General features: G+C 41.8%; 1 protein-coding gene across 1 annotated transcript in view; it reads left to right on the forward strand.

The window, feature by feature from the left end:
- LOC117451744 (meiosis inhibitor protein 1) overlaps positions 1–9,885 on the forward strand; it is a 171,601-nt gene extending 161,716 nt beyond the window's left edge. Inside the window, exons 32-33 of the mRNA XM_071203907.1 lie at positions 4,251–4,363; positions 9,704–9,885. Coding sequence (XP_071060008.1) covers positions 4,251–4,363; positions 9,704–9,767 — 177 coding nt within the window. The 3' untranslated portion in view covers positions 9,768–9,885. The remainder of the gene's footprint in view (positions 1–4,250; positions 4,364–9,703) is intronic.
- The last annotated feature ends 5,466 nt before the right edge of the window (positions 9,886–15,351 follow it).

A 15,351-nucleotide genomic window follows, 5' to 3' on the forward strand; every position in this document is an offset into this window, starting at 1 on the left:
CATAGTTAGTATGTCTTTAGATAATTTGTTTCGTAGATTCTTCGGGCCAAGTACAATAACTTCAGTTTTGGTCGTGTTTAACATCAAAAAGTTTAAGGTCATCCACGTTTTTAAGTCCTTAAGGCAGTCTTGAATTTTATTTAGATGATTAATTTCATCAGGCTTGATTGATAAATATAGTTGAGTATCATCCGCATAACAATGAAAGTTTACAGAATGATTCCTTATACTATTGCCTAACGGAAGCATATATAATGTGAACAAAATAGGTCCGAGCACTGAGCCCTGTGGCACTCCATAGCTAACTTTGGTTTGCGTGGAAGATTCATCGTTAACACGTACAAACTGAGAGCGTTCAGATAGATAGGACCTAAACCAGCCTAAAGCAGTTCCCTGTATGCCAACTAAGTGCTCTAGTCTTTGCAATAGGATGTCATGGTCGATAGTATCAAATGCAGCACTAAGATCGAGCAAAACAAGAATAGAGACAAGTCCCTTGTCTGAGGCTATTAGAATATCATTTGTGACTTTAACCAGAGCTGTCTCTGTGCTATGATGTGTTCTAAAGCCAGACTGAAAATCTTCAAATAAATCATTGTTTTTTAAGTAATCACACAACTGTTTTGCGACCGCTTTCTCAAGAATTTTTGAGAGGAACGGAAGATTAGAAATAGGTCTATAGTTGGCTAAAACCTCTGGATCGAGGTTGTGCTTTTTAAGAAGCGGTTTTATCACTGCTACTTTGAATGATTGTGGAACATAGCCTGATAATAAAGACATATTCATAATATTTAATAAAGAAGTGCTAATTAATGGAAAAACTTCCTTCAACAGCTTAGTTGGAATTGGGTCTAACATGCACGTTGATGGTTTAGAAGAGAGAATCATTGAATGTAATTGTTCAAGGTTAATGGCTGAAAAGCATTCTAGTTTACTATCTAGTGTAATATTAGAACTTACGATTCCGGGAGCTGTTGATAACACTATACTGGTCGAAGGCAAGAGGTCATTAATTTTGTTTCTTAGAGTAACAATTTTATCGTTAAAAAAGCACATAAAATCATTACTACTGAGTGCTATGGGAATAGAAGGCTCAATCGAGCTGTGGCTCTCTGTCAGCCTGGCTACAGTGCTGAAAAGAAATCTTGCATTATTCTTATTCTCATCTATTAATGAAGAGTAGTAGGCTGCTCTCGCTTTACGCAGTGCTTTCTTATATTCATTGAGAGTAATATGCCAAATTAAACGAGATTCTTCAAGTTTAGTGGAATGCCATATCCTTTCAAGTTGTCTAGACTTTTGCTTTATTTTGCGGGTTTCGGCATTATGCCATGGAGCTAATCTATGTTGTTTTATTTTCTTCTTTTTCAAAGGAGCAACAGAGTCTAATTTTATTCGCAGCGCATCTATAGCACTATCAACAACATGATCAATTTGGGTTGGTGTACCTTTTGTATAAGTTTCCTCCCCTACATGCAGACATGCTATCGAGTTAAGTATTGGTGGAATCTCTTCCTTAAATGTGGCTATAGCACTAACAGATAGGTTTCTGCTGCAAGAGCTTTTGACTAATGCTTTGTAGTCTAGTAACAGTACTTCAAAAGTTACTAAGAAATGGTCGGATAAAGCAGGATTATGCGGTTCGACTAATAGTTGCTCAATTTCAATACCATAAGTCAGAACAAGGTCGAGAGTGTGATTATAACAGTGGGTTTGTTTATTTACACTCTGACAGAAACCAACATAATCTAATATAGAGTTAAATGCAACAGTAAGGCTATTTTTATCATCGTCAACATGAATATTAAAGTCACCTACGATAATTACTTTGTCTGTTTTAAGAACCAAAGTTGATAAAAACTCAGAGAATTCTGATAAGAATTCTGAATAAGGACCTGGTGCACGGTACACTGTAACAAATAAGATTGGCTGCAAAGTTTTCCAGGTCGGATGCGTAAGACTAAAAACGAGGTTTTCAAAGGAGGTATAATTTAATTTTGGTTTAGTATTGATAAGTAAACTTGAGTCAAAGATTGCTGCAACTCCACCTCCTCGGCCCGTGCCTCGAGCAATATGAGTGTTGACATGGCTGGGTGGAGTGGCCTCATTTATGCTGACATATTCTTCATGTCTCAACCAAGTTTCAGTGAGACAGCATATATCAATTTTATAATCTGATATTAAATCATTTACCAATATTGCTTTAGATGCTAGAGATCTTATGTTTAAGAGACCACATTTAATCTTCCTGTTTTGTTGCACTGTAGTAGTTGTTACATTTACTTTTATTAGGTTATTATGTATGACACCTCTATTAGGTTTTACCTTAAATTGTCCTTGGGCAGACACACACACCGCTAATATTGGGTATTTTATTGGGTTCGGGATTCCTATGGGTGACTGCCTAGGAGAGAACGCAGAGAAGCGTGTAAGACTGTGACTCTGCCTCCTGGTCTCAACTCCAGTTTGTCATGGATTACGTCCACAAAGCCCTGAAATGTTTGCCGAAATGAGATCTGCACCTTTCAAAGTAGGGTGAATGCCGTCTCTCTTAATCAGACCAGGTTTTCCCCAGGTGGCTGTCCAATTATTTACGAAGCCCACATTGTTTGCTGGGCACCACCAAGACAACCAGCGCTGAAATGATGACATGCGGCTATACATGTCATCATTGATCAGATTGGGGAGGGGACCAGAGAAGATTACGGTGTCCGACATTGTTTTAGCATAACTACACACCGACTCCACATTAAGTTTGGTGCATTCTGATTGGCGTAAACGAACATCATTACCACCGACGTGAATAACAATCCTACCGTATTTATGTTTATTTTTAGCCAGCAGTTTAAGATGCGCCTCAACGTCGCCCGCTCTGGCCCCCGGAATGCATGTGACTGTGGAGGCTTCGGTCTCTAAATTCACGTGTCTCATAATAGAGCTACCAATAACCAGAGTTGGCTTCTCAGCGGGTGTCTCGCTGAGTGGGGAATATCTGTTAGATACGTGAACGGGTTGGTGGGGACCTGCGGGTTTCGCGTTATGCCCCTTCTGAACAGTCACCCAGCCTCCCTGCTGCTCGGGAGTTGCCGGGGGACGGCTAAGAGGAGCTTCCTTTTGCCGGTCCGCACTGGCTAACATGGGCTTTACTGTAGCTGAGTTACTTTCTAAGATGCGGAGCCGGGCTTCTATGGCTATGATTATATCTTTCATCTCCCTTCATTAACCTTTACTGCATGCTCTTTAAAAGACGTTTTTACCTACAGGAATATAAACAGTTGAATAAATTATGATCTTTAATCATTAACAGATCAAATAGTTTTTTAACTATAGGCACTCAAATATACTTTATGAGTGTTTCGCTTTTATTTATTTTTCTTAAATCGTTTTCTACTCTTCATTTATGAGCAATACGCTAGAGGGGGCAGGACTAGAAACGTGTTTTGAAGCTTCCTCTTGCCCCTGTTGAACGTAACAGAGACTATTTGAGAATGTATTTCTTAAAGGTCCCATGTCCATTTCTACTGATCATAATTCCATTGTTGAGGTCGACTAGAATAGATTTACATTGTTCAATGTTCCAAACTCACATTGGTTTCTCACAGCATCTCTGTAAAGTATGTGTATTCACTCTCTGTCCTACACGTCTTGTTGGAGCTCCCCCCTCCTCCCTGTGAGCCCACTGTGCTCTGATTGGTCAGCTCGCCCACTCTGTTCTGATGAGTCCACCACGGTTACAGCGGAACATCAGTGATTATGTGTTACCATGGTGTTTGTTAGCAACCAGAAAATGACACCAGTAATGACAAACCGATGAGAATGCTGTGTGGGGTCTGGGTGCCGTGTTGGCGGGACGTTGCGGCGCTCGCTGCTCCGCCCTTTGAGGCTCGAGGAGCGGACAGTGTGAGCTGTTACTGGTGTCGTTTCCTGGTTGCTGCGTGGGGTCTGCAAGACAGCGAGGAACTCAGCCTGAGCACACACTCACACTCACAGCCTGGCTTTTTCTGACATGTTCAATAAATAAGCAAGAGAACATACAACACAAATATTAGAAATGTGACATAACAGCACAAGAGAAATGTATTGGTAAGATATCCGACATGTTTTAAATATAATTGCAGATTCTTATAGTAATATGTTTGTTAGAATAAAAACGCCAATCTTGTCATTACACCTTGTGCTCTTTATATACATTTCTCCACTCTCCTTTAATTTGTAATCCCTTTATTCTCCCTCTTCTTCTTCCTCCCCAGACCCTGAGGAGCGTCCTGCAGCCTCCGCTCACAGAGGAGCAGAAGCAGAGAGTGGAGAGTGTGATCAAGTCCCTCGCCCTTCACACTCCTCCAAATCTGCCCAGCAAGGTCCTGTATCCTTCATCTGTCAAATGTGTTATATATATATATATATAATCACACCAATCTCACACCAATCTCACACCAATCTCACACCCTGCAAAAACCTCCAAACATACTTCTGTTACCTCTTGTCCAGCCGGTTGCCCAATTGCAAACAAGTTGTTCATGTTTCCACTGAAGCAGCGCTCGCTCTCGGCGGCGAAAATTGGTTCAACTCCGGCACAAAATATTAGTTTGGCGAGCTCCAAGAGCCAAGAGCTGCATACAGCAGAGACTTTAGTTGAACAGCAACAGTTAGGGAAGGGAAGGAAGTTGCAGAAGTGCCAAGATCAAAAATATACGCATCACAAATATGTATAAAAACGACGTGTGACATTAACAAGGCATGAGGCGTCATATTGTTCATTATTCACATTGAAGAAAATGAAACACTGACTTTAATTAAATGAATTATGTCAACAGATTTCAGACAACTGTATTAGGTTAGTTGAAAGCAATTATATTAGGTTTAAATACAAAATATCAGGCTCAACTTACTATTATTGCTTTCAGCTAACCTAATAGAGTTGTGTGAAATATGTTAACACATAATTAAAGTCAACGTTTTTGTGCAGCATACTGTTACGGTAGAGTGAAGCAGGCAGGACCCAGAGCAGAGTAAACTGATAACAGCTTTATTTCAAGGATATGAATAAAACTCGAACCAACACTGAACACAGGAAGAGACTAAATACAGGGAGGGGTAATCACGAGACGAGAAACAGCCGGGCGGGGGAGGAGAAACACGAGGGCAACAGGTGAACACAATCAGACAACTAGACTAACGACAGGGAGGAAGAACGCAGAGAGGGACCAGACAGTACACAAGGGAGACAGGGGCCCTTTCTCATTTCATCAAATCCCCTCCTCGACTCCTCGGTCCTCCGGTAGTGACCCGGAAATGAATTTTAGCGCGCCATGTTGAAGGACATCTCATTTCTCTAAATGCACTCCGAGGACCGAGCGTCGAGGAGGCTCTCTGGAGGAGCTCTAACCGAGGATACACTGATGGGTCCTCCACGGTCCTCCACGGCTGCTTCGTGGATGCATTTCCGGGAACAGAGATGTTTCAAAGAATCGTGACACACGGCCGGACTTATCTCAGCCAATGACAGCTCTGCATGCATCCCCTGGATATTATTTTATTAACTGCTTTCCAGAGAGAACAGCTGTGAGGTCCGTGCAGAAAGCAGAGCAGTGTGTATAATATATATCACTCAGTATAACAGGCCTACTTTCTGTATTTGCTTTAGTTTAGTAGATATCTACAAACAAAGAGTCCATATTTTTCTAAAACCATTTAGTTCTTCACAATAAAATACACAACGGCTGTTAGCGGTAGGTGTGTGTGGTACAGTGTGTAGGTGCGTGTGTGTGGTACAGTGTGTAGGTGCGTGTGTGTGGTACAGTGTGTAGGAGGTGTGTGTGTTGTACAGTGCGTAGATGCAGCGGACAGACGGGTGTGTGTCCGCATCTGTAGCCTGTTATTGTCTCATGATACCGCACTGTGAATGAATCAAAGTAAATATATAAGTCATCATGAACACATCTGTCCATCAGACAGAGGGCTGCTGCCTCCTGTCATCATTAATGGACGTCTCTTTAAAATGACCGCTCAGAGGAGAGGAGTTCTCATTTCTCTAACCGCCTGCTGCTTCCCCTCCTCTCTCCTCGGTTCCCCTCCTCGGCTCGCATCTCCTGTGGGCGGGACTAAGTATCGAGGATAGGAGTCGAGGAGGGGAGTCGAGGAGGGGAGTTAGAGAAATGAGAAAGGGCCCGGAGAACCGAACAGCAAAATAAACCCAAACCTAGACATAAAAACTAAAAACGTGACATAACATGAGAATCGTGACCCATACTTTTAATTACAACCAGTTTGCTATCATTGTGGATTACCTAGCAACAAGTACCTACTAATACTTGTTTTATTTAGTTTGTTAGCTCTAAATCTTGTTATTGATTCGTCAGACTGGATTCGGTGGCTATAAGCTAACATCATCCAGAACGCGCTATAAAGCCATGGCTGTATGTTGCTCAACAAACAGCTGTTTTCAAGACACACAGAAGCTTCAGACTTTCATCAGTGAGGTTTTTACTGACTGTTTCAGGCATTAACCCAAAAACTAGAGACGAGAAAACAAGAAGTGCTGAAATGCTCATTCCGGGGTTTTAGGACTCATTCCTGCACCCCTCTTTTGTTGTTATTGTGAGGAGAGTTCACGACACAAACGTTGACATCATGACGTTGCTCCTCTTGTGGTCACTGGAAAAGTAAACCGGTTCCTAACTGGTTCCTCTCAGTGCAGAAGCAGTACGTAAAGTTTATTTATAAAGCGCTTTTCACAGACAAAGTGCTTGACAAAACAATAAAACATCATAGGAGTCATACAATGATAAATGACCACAAAGCCACGCGTTAAGAAGTCGTAAAAGCACCAAAGCATAGAATAAAATCAAGCACACCGGTTACCCAAACAGGAATGTCTTTAAATTTTTGTATTTGTATGTATATATTTACTGACCTGTTTTATGTCAAAGAACAACATTTTAAAATCTCTTAATTTCATGCAGCTAACCGAAAGGTAGTTGAAAAACCTTCACTGATGCCCCTTTCACACCAACGCGTTGAAAAGTACCGGGTTTTCCTGTTCACACCGCAGAGGCGCCGCCTCTTAGCTCCGGAATCCGGTTCACTTCCAGCTCCAAAAAATGGTCGGTCTAGAGGCAAGAGCTTCAGAGCTAAGAGGCGGCGTCACTTACGTCGAGGCGGGGGCAGAGAAGAAGTCTTGCATTTCGCATGTGATGTTTGTAAAGTTCCAAGTAAAGTCGTCCCTTGTAAAGTCGCCCGATGCCTTCCATGTCGTTGCGTAAGAGGATAACCAAAGCGAACAGCGCTTCAATACAATCGGCCATTGTTGTTGTTGTCGATGTGAGGGATTTCCGCGCGGTTTGGATTTGATGAAGCAGGCACGTAAACGGTGGCGTCATGACGCAGCAGCGGCAGCTCTGGGCGGTGTGAACAGAGCGGGAGCAGAAGAGGGAAACCGGAGCTGAACCAGAAAAGCTCCCGCTCGGAGCTAGAGAGGGAAAGCGCTGGAGTGAAAGCCGCATGAGAGACGAGGAAACCAGGGGGGTATACTACGAAGCAGGATTTTCGCTTAGCCGGCTAAATTCAGGGGAAACTCCGGCTTTCCGGTCCTACGAAGCTGGTTCTCTTTTTAGCGGGCTAGATCTCCATGGTAACTTATGCTTAGCGGCTAACCTGGTCGGGACCAGGTTAGGTTGCAGGCTAAGAGCTCAACTCAGTGAAAGCACCGCCTGCTGACCAATCAGAGCTCAGTGTGCGGAGTTTAAAGCGATCAAGTCATATTACAGGATAGACTCAGAGGAAATACAGAAAAGCTGCCGTTGCAGGAAAGACGGCCGGCAAAAATCACCGACTGTGTGAACGTGAACATGAATAGAATATTACCTCCATCTTCAGAGCAATCTGACTATTATAACATTAGCGTTAAGAAAGCTTACTTACATATCGGACACAACATAAGTAACCGGATCAGAGTACATTAAGTACAGTCCGCGGCATATCACATCATAATGTATTATATATCTCCTTATCTGAGTCAGCTGAGCCGTATCTGGCCGTGCAACACTCACAGCGTCACATACTGTATGCAGAAGTATTATTTTAAGCAACACATAAGTTGACGAAACACTCGAGACAAATGTAATTGAAGTCAGATCGTGTTTTAGACGGGGCAGTGATATCATAAACCTGTTAATGTACGCATTCAAACACGTGTTCTGTTACCAGCTGTGTTCACCTTGCAGCTGCAGCTCTGTGGCTTTGATCCTGGATCAAGTGTTTAAGTCATGGATGTTTAAAGTTTAACTTCTTCATATGTCTAATATTAAAGTTCACTTTTCATTCAGGAAGTATGACGCTGCGCTGTCAGTATGCTTCTCCATGTTTGTGATTGGTCGAATGCTCCAGATACCCCCCCTTTCATGTGAACGCGCACCTAACTAGATAGGACACGGCTGGCTTGAGCGATCCACTTGATAACCAGCGTCGTAGTACAGTTTAGCGAGAGCGCGTATGTTTTGGCCAACCGGCTAACTCAAACATATCCAGGTTAGGTTGAACCAGCTTCGTAGTAGAGGCCCCAGAAGTGCTGAAATGCTAACTCTTTCCTGCACCCCTCTTTTGTTGTTGTTGTTGTTGTTGTTGTTGTGAGGGAAATGTTGCCCTCATGACGTTGATCCTCTCGTGGTCACTGGAAAGTAAACTGGTTCCTCCTCTCGGCGCAGAAGCAGTCCGTATGCATTTGACTCGCTGCACACACACCTGATGGATTCACATTCTGCACTTCAAACCTCAGCAGAGCATCTTCATTGATTTCCCAGCCAAGTATTGAATGTCTGCGCCGTGCCTTCAACTTAATCTCCTCCTCGAACGTGTGTAGTGCAACACGGGGTCGTTACTGTATTTCAGTCGGTCTCCACCGCGGGGCTAAGTGCATCTGTCGTGCTGATTGACTCTCACACACTCAGCGCTCGGCTTTAATGGCGACTTTCACATAAACACAATATTGCCTTGTCACGTTTATAGTGAATAAATAAAACGTAACAAGTCGGCAGAAGCTCGAGCCTCGCTGGGGACTTTTCAGGCTTTTCTCATTTGTATTTTTGCCTCGTTTTGAAGCTTGGGGTGTATTTATTTTTCTATTAATGCGACATGGCAATATCGGCAGCGATTTAATTAATACCTCGATACAAAATAATGATTATTACTGTTTAATAAGACAAGATGGACCTTTATTAATCCCCGTGGGGAAATGTTTAACAGCAACAGGGTTAGAAGGGAAAACAGGACCGCCCAGATTAACACAATCAAAGATACACATGATAAAAGACTTTGAAATAAGAGATTAATTCAGATGAACATATATACTAGGGTTTCCAGAAACTGACCATGATCAAAATCGATTATTCGGCAGCCCTGGCGAATAATAATTGATTATTCGACCGTCCCCCGCTGCCCGCCTCAAAAACATAAATAAAAAAAATATATATATAAATAAAATGATTTTTAAAAATAATATTCGATTATGGAGACTGTAGCGAATAATCGAATAATCGCTGGCATCCCTAATATATACATGTTGGGTCATATATACATGTTGGATATATTTACATGAATGTGTGGAAACTGTGTATTTTATGTCCAGTAATTGTGTCCCATTGTTGACTTTCACACACACACACACACACACACATCTGCTTCATGGCTCCTGAACCTTTGTCCTCAGGCGAGTTGGAGGCGTCTCCATCTGTCTTTCTGACTTCACAGTGAAATCCGAAGTTTTCCAGTAAACTCCAAAACTCAACAAGCCATGAATCTGGCTGGAATCGTTTTTGTTTTAAATGTGTACGTATGCAGTGCAGCGCGACACCAAGTCGAACTCCTTATGTACGTGTGAAGCTGGCAATAAACCCATTTCTGAGTCTGATCTGTTTCGTTGTTCATGAATTGCTACAAATCTTTCATCTTAAAGGTCCCCTATTATACTGTTTACTTACAGGTCCTCAGATATACACAGAGCCTGTTTCTGATTGGCTGAAACACCAAACAGATCATTGCAGCATTACCCTAATCCCCTCTGTTTCAGCCCTGTTTCCAAAGTGACACATGTTGATGTAGAAGAGACATGAAGAAGAGGGGACACATGTTGATGTAGAAGAGACATGAAGAAGAGGGGACACATGTTGATGTAGAAGAGACATGGAGAAGAGGGGACACATGTTGATGTAGAAGAGACATGAAGAAGAGGGGACACATGTTGATGTAGAAGAGACATGAAGAAGAGGGGACACATGTTGATGTAGAAGAGACGTGAAGAAGAGGGGACACATGTTGATGTAGAAGAGACATGGAGAAGAGGGGACACATGTTGATGTAGAAGAGACATGGAGAAGAGGGGACACATGTTGATGTAGAAGAGACATGGAGAAGAGGGGACACGTGTTGATGTAGAAGAGACCATGAAGAAGAGGGACACATGTTGATGTAAGAGACATGAAGAAGAGGGGACACATGTTGATGTAGAAGAGACATGAAGAGAGGAGACACATGTTGATGTAGAAGAGACATGAAGAAGAGGAGACACATGTTGATGTAGAAGAGACATGAAGAAGAGGGGACACATGTTGATGTAGAAGAGACATGAAGAAGAGGGACACATGTTGATGTAGAAGAGACATGAGGAAGAGGGACACATGTTGATGTAGAAGAGACACGGAGTAGTGGATTTTCTTAGTAGGTTACCTTTAAATACATCTTGAAACTTCCCGCAGCCTCGTTGGCAGAGTGCCTTTTCTCCACTTTAAGAATCCCTGACCTCCTAAAGGACAAAATACAACCTAAAACTTGCCTCTGGCATTTTTGTGTTTTATTAGAGTTGTACAACTTTAGAGCGATAGCGGCGGTCAAGGTGAAAGCCGCCATTAATGGAGCCATTTATTACAGAGTTGGCTTTGAGCTCAGTAACAAAGAGAGCAGTGAAAAGGCTGACTGTGATTAATGCACCACATGAAAAAAGAAATTATCCACAGAAGTATTAATCCACTGATAATTTCCTCAAACCTCAAACCTCAGCTCTTCTTCTTTCCCTCGTTGTTATCCAGGGGAACCTTTGTGTCCCATTAAAGACATGAAGTACTGGATACCCATCAGCACTTTAACAAAGCTGAAAACGTAACTATAATGTTCATAATTAGGATGTCTGGATAGGATTTAAGTATTGCAGNNTCTTTAGATAATTTGTTTCGTAGATTCTTCGGGCCAAGTACAATAACTTCAGTTTTGGTCGTGTTTAACATCAAAGAGTTTAAGGTCATCCACGTTTTTAAGTCCTTAAGGCAGTCTTGAATTTTATTTAGATGATTAATTTCATCAGGCTTGATTGATAAATATAGTTGAGTATCATCCGCATAACAATGAAAGCTTACAGAATGATTCCTTATAATATTGCCTAACGGAAGCATATATAATGTGAACAAAATAGGTCCGAGCACTGAGCCCTGTGGCACTCCATAGCTAACTTTGGTTTGCGTGGAAGATTCATCGTTAACACGTACAAACTGAGAGCGTTCAGATAGATAGGACCTAAACCAGCCTAAAGCAGTTCCCTGTATGCCAACTAAGTGCTCTAGTCTTTGCAATAGGATGTCATGGTCGATAGTATCAAATGCAGCACTAAGATCGAGCAAAACAAGAATAGAGACAAGTCCCTTGTCTGAGGCTATTAGAATATCATTTGTGACTTTAACCAGAGCTGTCTCTGTGCTATGATGTGTTCTAAAGCCAGACTGAAAATCTTCAAATAAATCATTGTTTTTTAAGTAATCACACAACTGTTTTGCGACCGCTTTCTCAAGAATTTTTGAGAGGAACGGAAGATTAGAAATAGGTCTATAGTTGGCTAAAACCTCTGGATCGAGGTTGTGCTTTTTAAGAAGCGGTTTTATCACTGCTACTTTGAATGATTGTGGAACATAGCCTGATAATAAAGACATATTCATAATATTTAATAAAGAAGTGCTAATTAATGGAAAAACTTCCTTCAACAGCTTAGTTGGAATTGGGTCTAACATGCACGTTGATGTTTAGAAGAGAGAATCATTGAATGTAATTGTTCAAGGTTAATGGCTGAAAAGCATTCTAGTTTACTATCTAGTGTAATATTAGAACTTACGATTCCGGGAGCTGTTGATAACACTATACTGGTCGAAGGCAAGAGGTCATTAATTTTGTTTCTTAGAGTAACAATTTTATCGTTAAAAAAGCACATAAAATCATTACTACTGAGTGCTATGGGAATAGAAGGCTCAATCGAGCTGTGGCTCTCTGTCAGCCTGGCTACAGTGCTGAAAAGAAATCTTGCATTATTCTTATTCTCATCTATTAATGAAGAGTAGTAGGCTGCTCTCGCTTTACGCAGTGCTTTCTTATATTCATTGAGAGTAATATGCCAAATTAAACGAGATTCTTCAAGTTTAGTGGAATGCCATATCTTTCAAGTTGTCTAGACTTTTGCTTTATTTTGCGGGTTTCGGCATTATGCCATGGAGCTAATCTATGTTGTTTTATTTTCTTCTTTTTCAAAGGAGCAACAGAGTCTAATTTTATTCGCAGCGCATCTATAGCACTATCAACAACATGATCAATTTGGGTTGGTGTACCTTTTGTATAAGTTTCCTCCCTACATGCAGACATGCTATCGAGTTAAGTATTGGTGGAATCTCTTCCTTAAATGTGGCTATAGCACTAACAGATAGGTTTCTGCTGCAAGAGCTTTTGACTAATGCTTTGTAGTCTAGTAACAGTACTTCAAAAGTTACTAAGAAATGGTCGGATAAAGCAGGATTATGCGGTTCGACTAATAGTTGCTCAATTTCAATACCATAAGTCAGAACAAGGTCGAGAGTGTGATTATAACAGTGGGTTTGTTTATTTACACTCTGACAGAAACCAACATAATCTAATATAGAGTTAAATGCAACAGTAAGGCTATTTTTATCATCGTCAACATGAATATTAAAGTCACCTACGATAATTACTTTGTCTGTTTTAAGAACCAAAGTTGATAAAACTCAGAGAATTCTGATAAGAATTCTGAATAAGGACCTGGTGCACGTACACTGTAACAAATAAGATTGGCTGCAAAGTTTTCCAGGTCGGATGCGTAAGACTAAAAACGAGGTTTTCAAAGGAGGTATAATTTAATTTTGGTTTAGTATTGATAAGTAAACTTGAGTCAAAGATTGCTGCAACTCCACCTCCTCGGCCCGTGCCTCGAGCAATATGAGTGTTGACAGGGGCTGGGTGGAGTGGCCTCATTTATGCTGACATATTCTTCATGTCTCAACCAAGTTTCAGTGAGACAGCATATATCAATTTTATAATCTGATATTAAATCATTTACCAATATTGCTTTAGATGCTAGAGATCTTATGTTTAAGAGACCACATTTAATCTTCCTGTTTTGTTGCACTGTAGTAGTTGTTACATTTACTTTTATTAGGTTATTATGTATGACACCTCTATTAGGTTTTACCTTAAATTGTCCTTGGGCAGACACACACACCGCTAATATTGGGTATTTTATTGGGTTCGGGATTCCTATGGGTGACTGCCTAGGAGAGAACGCAGAGAAGCGTGTAAGACTGTGACTCTGCCTCCTGGTCTCAACTCCAGTTTGTCATGGATTACGTCCACAAAGCCCTGAAATGTTTGCCGAAATGAGATCTGCACCTTTCAAAGTAGGGTGAATGCCGTCTCTCTTAATCAGACCAGGTTTTCCCCAGGTGGCTGTCCAATTATTTACGAAGCCCACATTGTTTGCTGGGCACCACCAAGACAACCAGCGCTGAAATGATGACATGCGGCTATACATGTCATCATTGATCAGATTGGGGAGGGGACCAGAGAAGATTACGGTGTCCGACATTGTTTTAGCATAACTACACACCGACTCCACATTAAGTTTGGTGCATTCTGATTGGCGTAAACGAACATCATTACCACCGACGTGAATAACAATCCTACCGTATTTATGTTTATTTTTAGCCAGCAGTTTAAGATGCGCCTCAACGTCGCCCGCTCTGGCCCCCGGAATGCATGTGACTGTGGAGGCTTCGGTCTCTAAATTCACGTGTCTCATAATAGAGCTACCAATAACCAGAGTTGGCTTCTCAGCGGGTGTCTCGCTGAGTGGGGAATATCTGTTAGATACGTGAACGGGTTGGTGGGGACCTGCGGGTTTCGCGTTATGCCCCTTCTGAACAGTCACCCAGCCTCCCTGCTGCTCGGGAGTTGCCGGGGGACGGCTAAGAGGAGCTTCCTTTTGCCGGTCCGCACTGGCTAACATGGGCTTTACTGTAGCTGAGTTACTTTCTAAGATGCGGAGCCGGGCTTCTATGGCTATGATTATATCTTTCATCTCCCTTCATTAACCTTTACTGCATGCTCTTTAAAAGACGTTTTTACCTACAGGAATATAAACAGTTGAATAAATTATGATCTTTAATCATTAACAGATCAAATAGTTTTTTAACTATAGGCACTCAAATATACTTTATGAGTGTTTCGCTTTTATTTATTTTTCTTAAATCGTTTTCTACTCTTCATTTATGAGCAATACGCTAGAGGGGGCAGGACTAGAAACGTGTTTTGAAGCTTCCTCTTGCCCCTGTTGAACGTAACAGAGACTATTTGAGAATGTATTTCTTAAAGGTCCCATGTCCATTTCTACTGATCATAATTCCATTGTTGAGGTCGACTAGAATAGATTTACATTGTTCAATGTTCCAAACTCACATTGGTTTCTCACAGCATCTCTGTAAAGTATGTGTATTCACTCTCTGTCCTACACGTCTTGTTGGAGCTCCCCCCTCCTCCCTGTGAGCCCACTGTGCTCTGATTGGTCAGCTCGCCCACTCTGTTCTGATGAGTCCACCACGGTTACAGCGGAACATCAGTGATTATGTGTTACCATGGTGTTTGTTAGCAACCAGAAAATGACACCAGTAATGACAAACCGATGAGAATGCTGCGTGGGGTCTGGGTGCCGTGTTGGCGGGACGTTGCGGCGCTCGCTGCTCCGCCCTTTGAGGCTCGAGGAGCGGACAGTGTGAGCTGTTACTGGTGTCGTTTCCTGGTTGCTGCGTGGGGTCTGCAAGACAGCGAGGAACTCAGCCTGAGCACACACTCACACTCACAGCCTGGCTTTTTCTGACATGTTCAATAAATAAGCAAGAGAACATACAACACAAATATTAGAAATGTGACATAACAGCACAAGAGAAATGTATTGGTAAGATATCCGACATGTTTTAAATATAATTGCAGATTCTTATAGTAATATGTTTGTTAGAATAAAAACGCCAATCTTGTCAT

Source organism: Pseudochaenichthys georgianus, chromosome 8, assembly GCF_902827115.2.
Source record: "Pseudochaenichthys georgianus chromosome 8, fPseGeo1.2, whole genome shotgun sequence".
Lineage (NCBI taxonomy): Eukaryota > Metazoa > Chordata > Actinopteri > Perciformes > Channichthyidae > Pseudochaenichthys > Pseudochaenichthys georgianus.